This window comes from Salmo salar, chromosome ssa01 (assembly GCF_905237065.1).
Source record: "Salmo salar chromosome ssa01, Ssal_v3.1, whole genome shotgun sequence".
Classification (NCBI taxonomy): Eukaryota; Metazoa; Chordata; class Actinopteri; order Salmoniformes; family Salmonidae; genus Salmo; species Salmo salar.
The window spans coordinates 151,529,968-151,546,828 of NC_059442.1; the positions used below are offsets into that span (position 1 = coordinate 151,529,968).

A 16,861-nucleotide genomic window follows, 5' to 3' on the forward strand; every position below is an offset into this window, starting at 1 on the left:
AAAACTGCCTCTGTTAAACCTAATTTAAATACCTTGTGCTTTTAGTCTTTGAAGTTATTAACTACTTTAAGGTCTTGACATTAACTATAGGTGGTGCATTTGGAGGTACACTATACAGTTGGAGTCGGAAGTTTACATACACTGAGGTTGGAGATATTAGAACTCGTTTCTCAAACACTCCACAAATTTCCTAACACTAGTTTTGGCAAGTCGGTTAGGACATCTTTGTGCATGACAAGTCATTTATCCAACAATTGTTAAGACAGTGAATTATAAGTGAAATAATCTCTCAATTCCAGTGGGTCAGAATTTTACACTAAGTTGACTGCTTTAAACAACTTGGAAAATTCTAGAAAATGATGTAATTGCTTTAGAAACTTCTGATAGGCTAATTGACATTTGAGTCAATTGGAGCTGTACCTGTGTATGTATTTCAAGGTCTACCTTCAAACTCGGTGCCTCCTTGCTTGACATGGGGAAAATCAAAAGAAATCAGCCAAGACCTCAGGGGGAATTTAGTTTTTTTGTAGACCCAAGTCTGGTTCATCCTTGGGAGCAATTTCCAAATGCCTGAAGGTACCACGTTCATCTGTACTTGTGAGCAAGTATGAACACCATGAGACCACGCAGCCGTCATACCTCTCAGGAAGGAGACACGTTCTGTCTCCCAGAGATGAACGTACTTTGGTGCAAATCAATCCCAGAACAGCAAAGGACCTTGTGAAGATGCTGGGGGAAACCGGTACAAAGTCCTATATCGACAACCTGAAAGGCTGCTCAGCAAGGAAGAAGCCACTGCTCAAAAACCGCCATTAAAAAAGCCAGACTACGGTTTGCAACCGCACATGGGGACAAAGATCATTCTTTTTGGAGAAATGTCCTCTGGTCTGATGGAACTGGCCATAATGACCGTTATTTTTGCAAGCCGAAGAACACCATCCCAACCGTGAAGCACGGGGGTGGCAGCATGTTGTGGGGGTGCTTTGCTGCCGGAGGGACTGGTGCACTTCACAAAATAGATGGCATGAGGGAGGAAAATTGTGGCTATATTGAAGCAACATCTCAAGACGTCAGTCAGGAAGTTAAAGCTTGGTCGCAAATGGGTCTTCCAAATGGACAATGACCCCAAGCATACTTCCAAAGTTGTGGCAAAATGGCTTAAGGACAATAAAGTCAAGGTATTGGAGTGGCCATCACAAAGCCCTGACCTCAATCCTATAGAACATTTGTGGGCAGAACTGAAAAAGTGTGAGCAAGGAGGCCTACAAACTTGACTCAGTTACACCAGCTCTGTCAGGAGGAATGGGCCAAAATGCATGCAACTTGTGGGAAGCTTGTGGAAGGCTACCTGAAACGTTTGAGCCAAGTTAAACAATTTAAAGGCAATGCTACCAAATACTAATTGAGTGTATGTAAACTTCTGACCCACTGGGAATGTGATGAAAGAAATAAAAGCTGAAATAAATCATTCTCTCTATTATTCATACATTTCACATTCTTAAAATAAAGTGGTGATCCTAGCTGACCTAAGACAGGGAATTTTTACTAGGATTAAATGTCAGGAATTATGAAAACGGAGTTTAAATGTATTTGGTTAAAGTGTATGTAAACTATCGACTTCAACTGTATATCCAATCACTATTTATAAAGCCCTTTTTACATCGGCCGACATCAGTGGTTATATAGAAACCTAGCCTGAAACCCCATACGGCAAGCAATGCAGATAAATGTCAGTTGGCTTTTCATGGCTGAGCAATCAGAGGTCGAGAGCAGGTATACTGAACAAAATGCAACAATTTTGATTTTACTGAGTCAGGGTTTGGTGGATTTCCAGAAGAATGCTACCTGCCCCAACACACAATGCCAACTAAAGTTTGGTAGATTATTAATGGTCTGGGGCTGTTTTTCATGGTTTGGGCTAAGCCCCTTAGTTCCAGTGAAGGACAGTCAACGCTACAACATATACATTGACATTCTAGATGATTCTGTTCTTCCATCTTTGACAACAGTTCGGGGAAGACCCTTTCCTGTTTCAGTATGACAATGCCCCCGTGCACAAAGCGAGGTCCAAACAGAAATGGTTTGTCGATCGGTGTTGAAGAACTTGACTGACCTCCACAAAGCACTGACCTTAACTCCATCGAACACCTTTGGGATGAATTGGAACGTTAGACCTCAATAATGCTCCTGTTGCTGAATGCAACCAAGTCCCTGCAGCAGTGTTCCAACTTCTAGTGAAAAGCCTTCCCAGAAGAGTGGAGGCTGTTATAGCAAAGGGGGCACCAACTCCATATTAATGCCCATGATTTTGGAATGAGATGTTTGACAAGCAGGTGTCCACATACTTTTGGTCATTTAGTGTACTTAGTGATGTTTAGTATATAGATGTTAAAGTGGTTTATTTGCTATTTTCAGGTATTAAAAGTAATACATTGGAATCAGTAGGTATTTTGGTGGGTACCAGCACTGGAACTGTTGGAAGAGGCACTTGTTAGTATGCCTGAAATGCATCCTGTCTTTGAGTAATCACTATGACATTATTTGCTTTTATCCAACTGTTAGATTATGATTACCTTAAACCAGGAAAGAAGCATTTTCACTATTATAGCTAATAGGTATGCTGTACCTCCCTACAGCAAAAGGATGTCATTCATACTTAACCACAAGATGTCCCCATAGACCAAGTGAAAGCTCTTACTGCTGATTGCCTCTCATACACACTAATTTCTAGGGGTGTGCTGACATGCCATACTCGTAATCATATCCATAAATTTACAGTTGATAATCGGATGATCACTCTATCCAATCCGAGCAGCAGGATCAACGGTACAGGCCGCCCCTCTGCTTACAGACAGGCAAACTAGCCAGTGGAGTTATTTAGACCACGCACATGACTGACTCAAATACAGTATAGTATAGTTAAGAAACTCTTTGACTGATTGACATGAGAAAGATGCTTGCTGGTGTAACAGTATAGCTTCCGTCCCTCTCCTCGCCCCAACCTGGGCTTTAACCAGGGACCCTCTGCGCACATCAACAACTGACACCCCACGAAGCATCGTTACCCATCGCGCCACAAAAGCCGCGGCCCTTGCAACGCAAGGGGAACAACCACTTCAGGTCTCAGAGCGAGTGACGTCACTGATTGAAACGCTATTAGCGCGCACCACCGCTAACTAACTAGCCATTTCACATCGGTTACACAGGCACCCCCAATATTTTTTTGTAGATCACGGATAATTACAAGATTTAACATGGGCCCTCAGATCCTCAAAAAGTTCTACAGCTGCACCGTCACAGCTTTGCATAGCAACTGCTTAGCATACGACCGCAAGGTGCTACAGAGGGTAGCGTGTGTACGGCCCAGTACATCACTGGGGCCGAGCTCCCTGCCATCCAGGACCTCTATGTCAGAGGAAGGCCCCTAAAATTGTCAAAGACTCCAGCCACCCAAGTCATAGACTGTCCTCTGCTACAGCACGGCAAACGGTACTGGAACGCCAAGTCTGGGACCAAAAGGCTCCTGAACAGCTTCTACCCCCAAGCCATAACACTGCTGAACAGTTGACCCCCTTTTTATTTGCACTGACTCTCTTGCACCGGTTCTATGCATACTCACTGGACTCTACCCCCCCACACACACATTACATATGCTCACACACAAAACACACACATTACATATGCTCACACACAAAACACACACATTACATATGCTCACACACACAAAACACACACATGCATATTGAAGCCACAAACTCGCACATAGAAAAACTTTCACTCCTGTTCACTCTCTTCACATACACTGCTGCTACTCTGTTTATTATCTATCCTGATTTCCTTGTCACTTTTACCCCTACCTACATGTACATATTACCTCATCTATGTTGTACCCCTGCACATTGAATCAGTGCCGGTATGCCTTGTATATAGCCTCGTTATTGTTATTTTAACGCATGGAGAAGCATGTAGATGTTAAAGGAATTTTATATCTTGATGATAATAATCAATTCGCCTTGACTAATGCCCAAGGTTTGTAAGACAATGGGTTAAAATAATTAGGCAAGGACTCAGCTTTCTGCAAAAGGTTTCTGTAGCTTTATTCATGAGAACGTTCTGCCGTCAGGATAACAAAACAGTCATTATATAGTTCTTGCTTACTTACGCACATGCATTTACACACAATCTGTTGGTGACCTGCCACCCCCATAAACTTCTCACACTGTTTATCACCTTCTGGCTCAGCCTGTTCCTTTCCTTCAAGGTTAGGAACTCTGAGGTTTTACTCCCTTGACCATCTGCTTCTCTATCTCTCTATACTAATTGCATACACACATTTCTTTCCCTCTCCAGTGGTTCCTGGACTTTCCGGAACTAATCAGAATAATCGATCCCTACATTGATCATTACATTGATTATTCATTAACCATGCTGTATGACTAATAATTCATCATGGTTTATTGATTCATTTACCTTTATTAGATAATTCTCTTATCAGTAGACCACATTACCTTCCTCCAGCTCTAGAGACATTGCAAAAGATGTGCATAAATCACTTTCACTACCATTGTTGTGTTCGCTATTCCACATAAGTCTCTGGCTAGTGACGTATAGGTAAAGAGTAAAAAAAGGGCTCCTGAGTGGCACAGCTGTCTAAGGCACTGCACCTCAGTGCTAGAGGCGTCACTACAGACCCTGGTTCAATCCCATGCTGTATCACAACTGGCCGTGATCGGGAGTCTCAAAGGGCGGCGCACAACTGGCCCAGCACCGTCCGAGTTAGGGGAGGGTTTGGCCGGGGTAGGCCGTCATTGTAAAATAATAATTTGTTCTTAACTGACTTGCCTAGTTAAATAAAGGTAAAATAAAATAAAAACACCCATCCATTGTGGAGATCTGTAATCCCTGGCAGTGAATCTGAAGTAGTAGACCACTCTCACTGGTGCTGTGAAGATACCTGCATCAAAGGAGAAGCAATCAGAGATAAGCACAGTCCATCTCTCAAAACCAAAGTGAGTAATATTTGCTGTAGCTGGATTCAGTGTGTATAGATTACTGTGTATAGATTAGCTTTGTCCCTCCTGCTTCTCATTGGCTGTCACTCTGGGACCCATGGCTGTCATTACATAGGAGAGGAAACTTACATTTTTTATTTAACCAGGTAGACTAGTTGAGAACAAGTTCTCATTTACAACTGCAACCTGGCCAAGAATAAAGCAAAGCAGTTCGACACATACAACAACACAGTTACACATGGAATAAACAAACATACAGTCAATAAAACAGTAGAAAAAGTATATATACAGTGTGTGCAAATGAGGTAAGATAAGGGAGGTAAGGCAATAAATAGGCCATTGTGGCGAAGTAATTACAATATACCAATTAAACACTGGAGTGATTGATGTGCAGAAGATGAATGTGCAAGTACAGATACTGGGGTGCAAGATAAATAAATACAGTATGGGCTATTTACAGATGGGCAATGTACAGGTGCAGTGATCTGTGAGCTGCTCTGACAGCTGGTGCTTAAAGCTAGTGAGGGAGATATGAGTCTCCAGCTTCAGTGATTTTTGCAGTTCGTTCCAGTCATTGGTAGCAGAGAACTGGAAGGAAAGGCGGCCAAATGAGGAATTGGCTTTGGGGGTGACTAGTGAGATATACCTGCTGGAGCGGTGCTACGGGTGGGTGCTGCTATGGTGACTAGTGAGCTAAGATAAGGCGGGGCTTTACCTAGCAGAAACTTGTAGATGACCTGGAGCCAGTGGATTTGGCAACGAGTATGAACCGAGGGCCGGCCAACGAAAGCATACAGGTCGCAATGGTGGGTAGTATATGGGTCTTTGGTGACAAAACGGATGGCACTGTGATAGACTGCATCCAATTTGTTGAGTAGAATGTTGGAGGCTATTTTGTAAATGACAGTCGAGGATCGGTAGGATGGTCAGTTTTACGAGGATATGTTTGGCAGCATGAGTGAAGGATGCTTTGTTGTGAAATAGGAAGCCGATTCTAGATTTAATTTTGGATTGGAGATGCTTAATGTGAGTCTGGAAGGAGAGTTTACAGTCTAACCAGACACATAGAATATGTGGACAACTACAAATACCTAAGTCAGAACCGTCCAGAGTAGTGATGCTGAACGGGCGGGCAGGTGCGGGCAGCGATCGGTTGAAGAGCGTGCATTTAGTTTTACTTGCATTTAAGAGCAGTTGGAGGCAACGGAAGGAGAGTTGTATGGCATTGAAGCTCGTCTGGAGGTTAGTTAACACAGTGTCTAAAGAAGGGCCAGAAGTATACAGAATGGTGTCGTCTGCGTAGAGGTGGATCAGAGAATCACCAGCAGCAAGAGCGACATCATTGACGTATACAGAGAAGATAATTATTTGTCTCAAACTTAATTTTACTCAAATATAGTTAAATAAAGGTTCAATAAAATAAATATATACAATGCCTTGAGAAAGTATTCATACCTGTTGACTTACTCCACATTTTGTTGTATTACAGCCTGAATTCAAAATGGATTAAATAGATAGTTATTTTCATCCATCTACACACAATACATCATAATGACAGTGAAAACATGTTTTTGACATTTTTGCAAATGTATTGAAAAGGAAATACAGACATCTAATTTACGTAAGTATTCACACCCCTGAGTCAATGTTTGTAGAAGCACTTTTGGCATGGATTACAGACAGAATCTTTCTGGGTAAGTCTCTTAAAGCTTCCAGTGCTGGATTGTGAAACATTTGCCCATTATTCTTTTCAAAATTCTTCAAGCTCTATCAAATTGGTTGTTGATCATTGCTAGACAACCATTTTCAGGTCTTGCCATAGATTTTCAAATAGATTTAACTAAATTGGCCACTCAGGAATATTCACTGTCTTATTGGTAAGCAATTCCAGTGTATAATTGGCCTTGTGTTTTAGGTTATTGTCCTGCTGAAAAGTGAATTAATCCCCCAGTGTCTGGTGGAAAGCAGACTGAACCAGGTTTTCCTCTAGGATTTTTCCTGTGGTTTCTCCATTCCGTTTCTTTTTATCCTGAAAAACTCCCAAGCATACCCATAACAGTAATGTGTTGTATTGGATTTGCCCCAAGCATAACACTGAATTCAGAAAAAGTGAATTGCTTTGCCACATTTTTTGCAGTATTACCTTAGTGCCTTGTTGCAAACAGGATGCATGTTTTGGAATATTATTCTGTACAGGCTTCCTTCTTTTCATTCCATCAATTAGGTTAGTATTGTCTAGTAACTACAATGTTATTGATCCATCCTGAGTTATCTCCTATCCCAGCCATTAAACTCTCTAACTGTTTTAAAGTCACCATTGGCCCCATGGTGAAATCCCTGTGTGGTTTCCTTCCTCTTCGGCAACTGAGTTAGGAAGGACGCCTGTATCTTGTAGTGTCTGGGTGTATTTCCCCCGTCTGGGCTGTGAGGATCTCCTCCTCCCTACTATTCAACATCCTCATCATGAGGATCTTTGGAATGAAGAAAGGAAAGGACAAACACTCCAAAAAGAACAGGTCTGGATCTGTCCTCAGTCTCCGAGACAACATCTCTCACTGTTTCCTTTAGTAGAGCACCAACATCCCACACCTGCTTGCTCAGCCCCTGTACTTCTCTATAGGGCCTGCACTAGCATATGTTAGTGCAAATCTCCCATTGGCATTGATGCACGTTTATACACAAAAGCTAAAGGTGTTTGTGAGTTATGATTTGACCTTTGAACTCTACCAGTATGTTGCGCTCGGCCCGGTTGGTTCTGTCCAGTCTTCCCTGTGGCTCAGTTGGTAGAGCATGGTGTTTGCAACGCCAGCATGGTGTGGGTTCGATTCCCACGGGGGGCCAGTACAATAAAACTAACAAAAAAAATGTATGAAATGTATGCATTCACTACTGTAAGTCGCTCTGGATAAGAGCGTCTGCTAAATGACTCAAATGTAAATGTATAGATACACAATCCAAAGTATAATTAATAACCTCACCATGCTCAAAGGGATATTCAAAGTGATTTTTTTTTTTACCCATCTATCAATAGGTGCCCTTCTTTGTGAGGGCTAACAAAAAAACGACTTGTTAGTCAAGTGAAATAACTGGGCGTTGGCAGCACATGGCTTCAAGCTAACAAAAACATATATACTAGCCAACGTTACTCACCAGCTTGCGAACTCTGTCCAGCACCAAATCCACGATATCCTTGCCAATGGTGTAGTGGCCTCGAGCGTAGTTGTTGGCGGCATCCTCCTTACCAGTGATGAGCTGCTCAGGGTGGAACAGCTGACGGTATGTCCCGGTGCGGACCTCATCTATGAAAAATCCTTCTCTGGTCAGGGAGGATTATATATTTTTTTACAGCATATGGTAACCATAGCTTAGCTCATTTCGTCCTTACCAACTACAGTTGGTTCGAGGTCCACAAAAACTGCACCAGGGACATGTTTTCCCACTCCTGTCTCGCTGAAGAAGATGTTGAAGGAGTCATCCCCTCCACCTTTGGTTTTGTCGCTGGGCATCTGCCCATCAGGCTGGATCCCATGCTGCAAGCAGTACAGCTCGCATTACCGATCTGCACACCAGCCTGACCAACGTGGATAGAGATGCACTCGCGCTGTGGCAAATACAATTTCAATAAATTAGCTTGCTAGGTCCCAAGATAAATGTGTCAAAGCTGACAGATTTACTTTCATGTTGTTAGCTAGCTACTTTACGCAGAATGGTTAGCAACTAGTTATCCAACTTAATTTTACCTTGAAGTTAGCTAAGTTAGCTAGCTACATAACATTAGATAGTTTGACGAAACTTGGTTTGTTAGTTGTGCTATAGCCACCACTCATCTTGACAGAAAACTTACCCTAATGATTATTTAAAGTAAGACCTGTAGTTAAGGTTAAAAAATGTTTTGTTATACAGTTGAATAGGCTGCTGACAACCGTCTGCCTTAGCTCTGCAACTTGTAACGGTTAACTGCCGAACATTTTGAAAAACATCGCCGATTCAAGCTTATATAGGTCCCTGAATGAGCCCGCCTTTGTTTCAACCCAAGTGTCTGTAATTCAAACAAACTCTATGTCAATCAATCTTTTCTATTTTGCCATTGGACTATGGTATAAAGTGTAAAAAAATTACTTCTTTTCAAACGACAGAATGGTCTTTTTCTGATAGCTGAGAAGGTCAAGTGAACTAAACTCCATTTTACCTCAGTCAGTGAGGTGAATACATGCTTCCTTCTGCTATTACTACTTGTGTAGCAGATAATATTGGACTAATGTATTATCTGTGTTTCTTGATTGTGATTCAGCTCAAAGAAAAAAAAGCTACATCTTATTTTTAACAAAAACTCACTGGTAAACTTGTAACTAGCCAAGAACTGGTAGCCTACTGTTCAAATCAAGCAATTATTTTAGTCCTGCAGCATTTTTATTTTCTATCTAGCCCAAAGTAATCTGTCCTTTAGTACTTTGTATAGGCTTACCAATAATGATGCTGGACAAAGTGCTTAAGTAGCCTAGTGGTTAGAGTGTTGGGCCAGTATCCAAAAGGTTGCTGGTTTGACTAACAGAGCTGACAAGGTGAACAATCTATTGCTTTAACCCTTGTTTGCTCTACTATGGCTGACCCTGTAGAACAGCACATCTGATGTATGTGAAAATAAAACATGAATTTAATCTTTCTGATGTGTGTGTTGTTCTTGAGCCATTGTTTTTCTATTCAACTGCATGGAAAGACAATATATTTTCAAGAATAATTTGGAGGAGGAGGAGAAGTGGGGGTTGGAGAGAACACCCCACAGACAGCTGAAATGTGTTGGAGATTTCCATTCAACAGGGTTCAATCTGGTTTGTAGAACAGTTCTTCTATTAAGAAAAGCTAGAAAACGGTGTCACTCCACAATGATACAATACAAAATACAGGTTTAAAAAAAAAAGTTATGTACTTGTCTTGCTCAGTTGTGCACAGGGGTCCCACACTCCTCTTTCTATTCTGGTTAGAGCCAGTTTGCGCTGTTCTGTGAAGGGAGTAGTACACAGCGTTGTACAAGATCTTCAGTTTCTTGGCAATTTCTTACATGGAATAGCCTTCATTTCTCAGAACAAGAATAGACTGACGAGTTTCAGAAGAAAGGTCTTTGTTTCTGGCCATTTTGATCCTGTAATTGAAACCACAAATGCTGACGCTCCAGATACTCAACTAGTCTAAAGAAGGACAGTTTTATTGCTTCTTTAATCAGGACAACAGTTTTCAGCTGTGCTAACATAAATGCAAAAGGGTTTTCTAATGATCAATTAGCCTTTTAAAATGATAAACTTGGATTAGCTAACACAACGTGCCATTGGAACACAGGAGTGATGGTTGCTGATAATGGGCCTCTATATGCCTATGTAGATATTCCATTAAAAAATCAGCCGTTTCCAGTTACAATTTGATGTTATTTTAAATGGAACAAAAACAAGGACATTTCTAAGTGACCCCAAACTTTTGAAAGGTAGTGTATATTCAATTCTCATGCATTTAGTTCAATAAGTAAGTAGTGTATAAAGAAGGCGACTGAGCCTCATACCGTACTTTACTAGACTACATTTCTGAACAGCCTAATTTCAGAATAAGGGGTGCTGTTGTTCTGGGGGGTTCTGTGTTGCTGTTTTGTCTGTCTGGGCCTGGGGGCATGGGCTCAGGGAGAGAGGGGAGGGGTCAGAGAGAATGACAAGAATAAGAGAGAGAGTAGGGTTAGAGACAGCTGAAGGACTGATGCTGCAGAGAGGATCCAGAAAGAGAGTAATCGCCAGACCACCACCAACACCCCTGAGATCTTGACTGAGCTGAGAGTGCTGACAGACATTGTGGTGGAGCAGAGACTGGAGCTGAGGAACATGGAGGTCAGACTGGGGGTGGAATAGCAGAAAAAACAAGGTGATTGTACTAACAATGCATCAGGGTATCACCAAGAATTAACTGCATTTCCTAAAAGACAAAGTTAGAAAGCTGGAAATAGAGAATGCATGTAATGACAAGAGAGCAAATACAGTACCTTCAGAAGGTATTCACACCCTTGACTTTTTCCACATTTTGTTGTGTTACAGCCTGATTTTTAAATTGAGATAAACAGACAACGTTTTTCACATTTCTTTTACAAATTAATAAAAAATGAAAAGATGAAATGTCAATAACTATTCAACCCCTTTGTTATGGCAAGCCTAAATACATTTAGGAATAAAATTTTCTTAACAAGTCACATAAGTTGCATAGACTTACTGTGTGAAATAATAGTGTTTAACATGGTTGTTGAATGACTACCTCATCTCTGTACCCCACACATACAATTATCTGTCGAGCAGTGAATTTGAAACACAGATTCAACCACAAAGACCAGGGAGGTTTTCCAATGCTGAAGCCATGTGCATCCTCTGCCCAACAAATTCGAGAATGAATCGTTTGGAGTGCTGCAGTTCGCAAACGATATTGTGCTTATCACCCTCAAGGCAGTTAAGCAATGCATTCCGCCAATAGTCGTTCACAAGTGTACCAAGAAAAAAAAATGTATTTGTATGCCTGGCAATTAACAAATGTACATTGTTTAAAGAACGACTTTACAAGTCTCACAAATGACAGCTCTAGTAAGCCCTTTATGGTGAACGACATGTGAACAAGAGGCTTGTAGAATCATAACTATTTAGAGTTTTCAGTTCATTGTTCGCAGGTAGGGTGTCCTGGTGCCCTGTAAAGATTATTATTTTTGAGTCTTAGCCTGTCTGGGCTAGGGGGCAGTATTTTCACGGCCGGATGAAAAACGTACCCAATTTAAAAAGGTTACTACTCTGGCCCAGAAACTAGAATATGCATATTATTAGTAGATTTTTTTATAGAAAACACTCTTAAGTTTCTAAAACTGTTTGAATCGTGTCTGTGAGTATAACAGAACTCATATGGCAGGCAAAAACCAGAGAAAAAGTCAACCAGGAAGTGGAGGATCTGAGAATTGTAGTTCTTCTTTCTAGTCCCTTTCGAAACTACATTATCCGTGGGGTTATGTTGCACTTCCTAAGGCTTCCATTGGCTGTCTAAAGCCTTCAGAAAGTGGTTTGAGCATTCTCCTGTCACTGGGCAGATAATAGGAGCTCAGTTTCTGAGTGGACTGCCTGGGCAACAAAGGAATTGGATATGCGCAGTCACGCGAGCACACTGTTCCTTCTTTTTCTCCTTGAATGAATACGCTATTGTCCGGTTGGAATATTATCGCAATTTTATGTTAAAAATACCATAAAGATTGATTTTAAACAGCGTTTGACATGCTTCTAAGTACGGTAATGGAACATTTAGACTTTTCGTCTCTGGTTCTACGCTCGCGCGTTATGCCTTTGGATAAGTGATCTGTACGCACAAAACGGAGGTATTTGGACATAAATATGGATTATTTGGAACAAAAACATTTCTTGTGGAAGTAGCAGTCCTGGGAGTGCATTCTGACGAAGATCAGCGAAGTTAAGAGAATATTTCTAATACTAATTCTGAGTTTAGGTTGCCCCGAACTTGGCGGGTGTCTGTATAGCTCACCGTGATGGCTGAGCTATGTACTCAGAATATTGAAAAATGTGCTTTCTCTGTAAAGCTATTTTAAAATCTGACACAGCGGTTGCATCCAGGGGTAGTCCATCTATAATTCTTTAAATAATTGTTATATAATTTTGTCAACGTTTATGATGAGTATTTTTGTAAATTGATGTGCACATTCACCGAACGTTTTGGTGGGAATACATTTTCTGAACATCACGCGCCAATGTAAAATGCTGTTTTTGGATATAAATATGAACTTTATCGAACAAAACATACATGTATTGTGTAACATAATGTCCTAGGAGTGTCATCTGATGAAGATCGTCAAAGGTTAGTGCTTCATTTAGCTGTGTTTTGGGTTTTATTGACACATGTCCTTGCTTGGAAAATGGCTGATTTATTTTTGTTTATGTACTCTCCTAACATAATCTAATGTTTTGCTTTCGCTGTAAAGCTTTTTTGAAATTGGACAATGTGGTTACATCAAGGAGAAGTGTATCTTTAAAATGGTGTAAAATAGTTGTATGTTTGAGAAAGTTGAATTATGACATTTTGTTGTTTTTGAATTTGCCGCCCTGATATTTCACTGGCTGTGTCCTGCAGGTGGGATGCTAGTGTCCCACGTAGCCCATAGAAGTTAAGAGATCAGTCAGTAAAAAGAGCCAAACTTATCCATAACCTGTGTTCTTTCTCACCCCAGTCAGACCAGTGCACTGGCCTTCAGGGCTTCCTGATCTTCCACAGTTTGTGGTGGAACTGGCTCAGGTTTTGCTTCGCTGCTCATGGAGAGACTGTCTGTGGACTACGGCAAAAAGTCCAAACTGGAGTTTGCCATTTACCCTGCCCCTCAGGTACTGCTAATGTTTAGTTGTTCACATGATTATTTGGTAGATTTCCACATCAGCAAAACTTTTACTGTACTTTATAGCCCTGTATGATATGTACATTTTCATTATGTAACACCTAATGATGACTGTTCTACCTCTTGTGTATGTGTTCAGGTGTCCACAGCAGTGGTGGAGCCCTACAACTCTATCCTGACCACCCTGGAGCACTTGGACTGTGCCTTCATAGTTGACAACGAGGCCATCTACGACATCTGCCGGCGTAACCTGGACATCGAGCGTCCCACCTACACCAACCTCAATGGGCTCATTGGCCAGATTGTCTCCTCCATCACCGCCTCGTTGCGTTTCGATGGAGCCCTCAATGTGGACCTGACAGAGTTCCAGACCAACCTGGTGCCCTTCCTCCGAATCCACTTCCCCCTGGTCACCTACGCACCTGTCATCTGCTGAGAAGGCCTACCACGAGATGCTCTCTGTGGCAGCGATCACCAACGCCTGCTTCAAGCCCGCCAACCAGATGAAGTGTGACCCTCGCCACGGGAAGTACATGGCCTGCTGCACCGTGGGGATGTGGTGCCCAAGGACGTCAATGCTGCCTTCGCCACAAAACCAAACGCACCATCCAGTTGGTCGACTGGTGCCCCACCGGCTTCAAGGTAAATAAGCAATGGATTCATTCATTCACACTGATCTATGGTTAGAAACATTTAAGGCACTTGGCATGTTAATTATTGGTTAGTCAGGTTTTCAGACTGTTTTTTTGTTTGTGCCCTGCAGGTTGGCATCAACTACCAGCCACCCACAGTGGTGCCAGGTGGAGATCTAGCCAAGGTCCAGAGAGATGTGTGCATGTTGAGCAACACCATGGCCATCGCTGAGGCCTGGGCTCGGCTCGGCTCGACCACAAGTACGCCAAGCGTGCCTTTGTGCACTGGTATGTGGGAGAGTTCTCTGAGGCCAGAGAGGATCTGGCTGCCCTGGAGAAGGACTACGAAGAGGTGGGAGTAGATTCAGTGGAAGGGGAGGCTGAGGAAAGAGAAGAGTTCTGATAAGAGAATTATCTAATAAAGGTAAATGAATCAATAAACCATGATGAATTATTAGTCATACAGCATGGTTAATGAATAATCAATGTAATGATCGATTGGTCTGATTAGTCCCAGAAAGTCCAGGAACCACTGGAGAGGGAAAGAAATGTGTGTGTGTAATTAGTGTAGAGAGCAGGAGACAGATGGTAAAGGGAGTAAAACTTCAAAGGGTTCCTAACCTTGAGGGAAAAGAACAGGCTGAGCTAGGTAGTGATAAACAGTGTGGGAAGTCAATGGGGGATGCAGGTCACCAACAGTTTGTGTGTAAATGCATGTGCGTAAGTAAGCAAGAACTATAAAATGGCTGTTTTGTTATCCTGACCTCAGAACGTTCTCTGAATAAAGCTACAGAAACCTTTTGCAGAAAGCTGAGTCCTTGCCTAATTATTTAACCCATTGTCTTACAAACCTTGGGCATTAGTCAAGGCGAATTGATTATTGATTATTATCATCAAGATATCAAATTATTCTAACAATTGGTCCTTCGAGCCGGATCTCAAAAACTGCCGCTGTCGTTCCAAAGAGACACCGAAACGTGCACGGGCGGATGAAATATCCGTAAATCAAAGACCTGGCCCTTCACTGTGGGTTCTTTACAGGCCGGTGGCAAACTGGTACGCGACAGAGGTGGTGACGAGATTCAACGAACATTGAAAAACTCAGCTGCAAATTACAAGGTTAGTAAGCTTTATTTATACTTTTGGGGAATAGCACCTGTATGATTACATTAAATAAGGAGTGAGTGATCTGTGTCTGATTGCATGATGAAAGGAGTGAAGCACCTGTAAGTCTGCATTACATGATGAAATGAGGAATACACCTGTATGTCTGCATTGCATGATGGAATAAGGGACACAATTGGGTGTTGGCATTAAATGAGGAAACATTGATGTGAGAGTGAAAGGCAAAAGCGATTGATGTGAGAGTGAAAGGCGGGAGCAAGTAGATGATTTTAATGCACTCTGGGTGTTAGACGCTGAAATTGGTGAATGTTATAGCTGGTGACCTGGCTTCAGAAGTTCGCGTGGAGAAAACGGTTTTAAAGGGAATCAATTATTCTGCGCGAATGGAAAGCAGGAATCAGTTGTAAATTCAAAAGGATACGAATTCGAAAGAGATGCAGGGTCCGAAACGACCCTGGGCAACTGTGGCCACTGCATAAAACTAAACTAAGGCTTATGGTGAGACCTGATAACGTAGTAAAAGGGTCAAGAGTCCATAGGGGGATAGTCGGTACCTAAAGATAGTTTATTTAGGTCTGATATCTATGGGAGAAGAGAAACCTAATATGGCGGAGTGAGAAACAGATATTATTGTCAAGAGTTACATGAAGCAACAGATAAATAGGCTGTTAACTAGGGCTTTACGGCCCCTGGAAAATAGTTTATAGTTGCATATGTATGCGACCTAATGTCCGATCAAGAGTCCCCTCTATAGATAAAGTTTCGAGAGAGTGATTATGCTGGGATGAGTGATTGCATGTGAGGAGAATCCAGTCAACAATCGCGAAAAAAAGAAAAAAAAAGGCAGTAAAACCTAAAAATAAAACGGGTTGCGGTGTTTGTCTATACATGAGTCAGTATCGGTGTGGGGGATCAATCATTCTAGCAGAATAACTCTATATTGATAATTAAGGAAATTAATGGGTGTTACACAGAGGATATATTGATAAAGTCGAGAGAAGGACTGAGTATGTCTTCTACGCGTGAGATAGAATCAATGTGTCATGATAATTATTCTCCAAAATCTAGGTTAATAACGGAAAAAGATAATTAGTTACGTGTGCGAAAGATATATTGATAAAGTCAAGAGTCGCAGGGAACGACAGGAAAATAAGTATAACTTATAGTCGTATATGTGAGATAAATAATATGTCAGGAAGCATGCGAATAATAATTCTAAAATTCTAGATTAATAACAGTAAATAGCATACATAAAGATTAACAACGAGTAGACACTGATTGTATTTGATCCAGAGTTTTATAAATTAAAGCACATAGTTTAAGTTTCTTACGAATAATCCTTCTAAAATTCTAGATTGGGAGAAGAAGCAGAATAAATACGAGTGTACTTTAACAACATGGGTAGTAAATCCTCTAAGGAGATCCCGGTATTGACGGGAGATGAACGTTTTATGCTGGGAAAAGATAAGAGGAACATTTATTTTGGGCCGAAATGGAGGAAGATGGATGTTTAAATGTTGATAGATTGGAATCACTGGTAAAACAAATATTTATTATAAGCATTTTTACCAGCATGATTTAATGGTTAAAAAAAATTCAAGCAGGATAGTATCTTTTTAATACTTTTTTTGGGCAAAGTGTTAACTACATCGGCACAATAGTTGAACTACCCACTGTGTCCAGTTGAT

General features: G+C 41.4%; 1 protein-coding gene and 1 pseudogene across 1 annotated transcript; one reads left to right on the top strand and one right to left on the bottom strand.

The window, feature by feature from the left end:
- Window positions 1-4,347: 4,347 nt before the first annotated feature.
- Window positions 4,348-8,981, bottom strand: LOC106568441 (tubulin alpha chain, testis-specific). Its single transcript, XM_045692243.1, has 4 exons — window positions 8,857-8,981; window positions 8,398-8,613; window positions 8,163-8,311; window positions 4,348-4,954 (listed from the first exon to the last, which is right to left on the bottom strand). The coding sequence occupies exons 2-4, from the start codon at window positions 8,516-8,518 to the stop codon at window positions 4,934-4,936; spliced, it is 291 nt and encodes a 96-aa protein (XP_045548199.1). The 5' UTR covers window positions 8,519-8,613; window positions 8,857-8,981; the 3' UTR covers window positions 4,348-4,933.
- A 4,211-nt stretch (window positions 8,982-13,192) lies between these two features.
- On the top strand, window positions 13,193-14,552 carry LOC106568547 (tubulin alpha chain, testis-specific-like; annotated as a pseudogene).
- Window positions 14,553-16,861: the final 2,309 nt, after the last annotated feature.

Excerpts from the sequence above, each read along its gene's own strand:
- LOC106568441 (XM_045692243.1), bottom strand. The coding sequence starts at position 8,518 with ATGCCCAGCGACAAAACCAAAGGTGGAGGGGATGACTCCTTCAACATC. Across the intron at positions 8,312-8,397 it reads CCTCGAACCAACTGTAGTTG|ATGAGGTCCGCACCGGGACA; the intron begins GTAAGGACGAAA and ends GATTTTTCATAG. Across the intron at positions 4,955-8,162 it reads TGGACAGAGTTCGCAAGCTG|GTATCTTCACAGCACCAGTG; the intron begins GTGAGTAACGTT and ends CCTTTGATGCAG.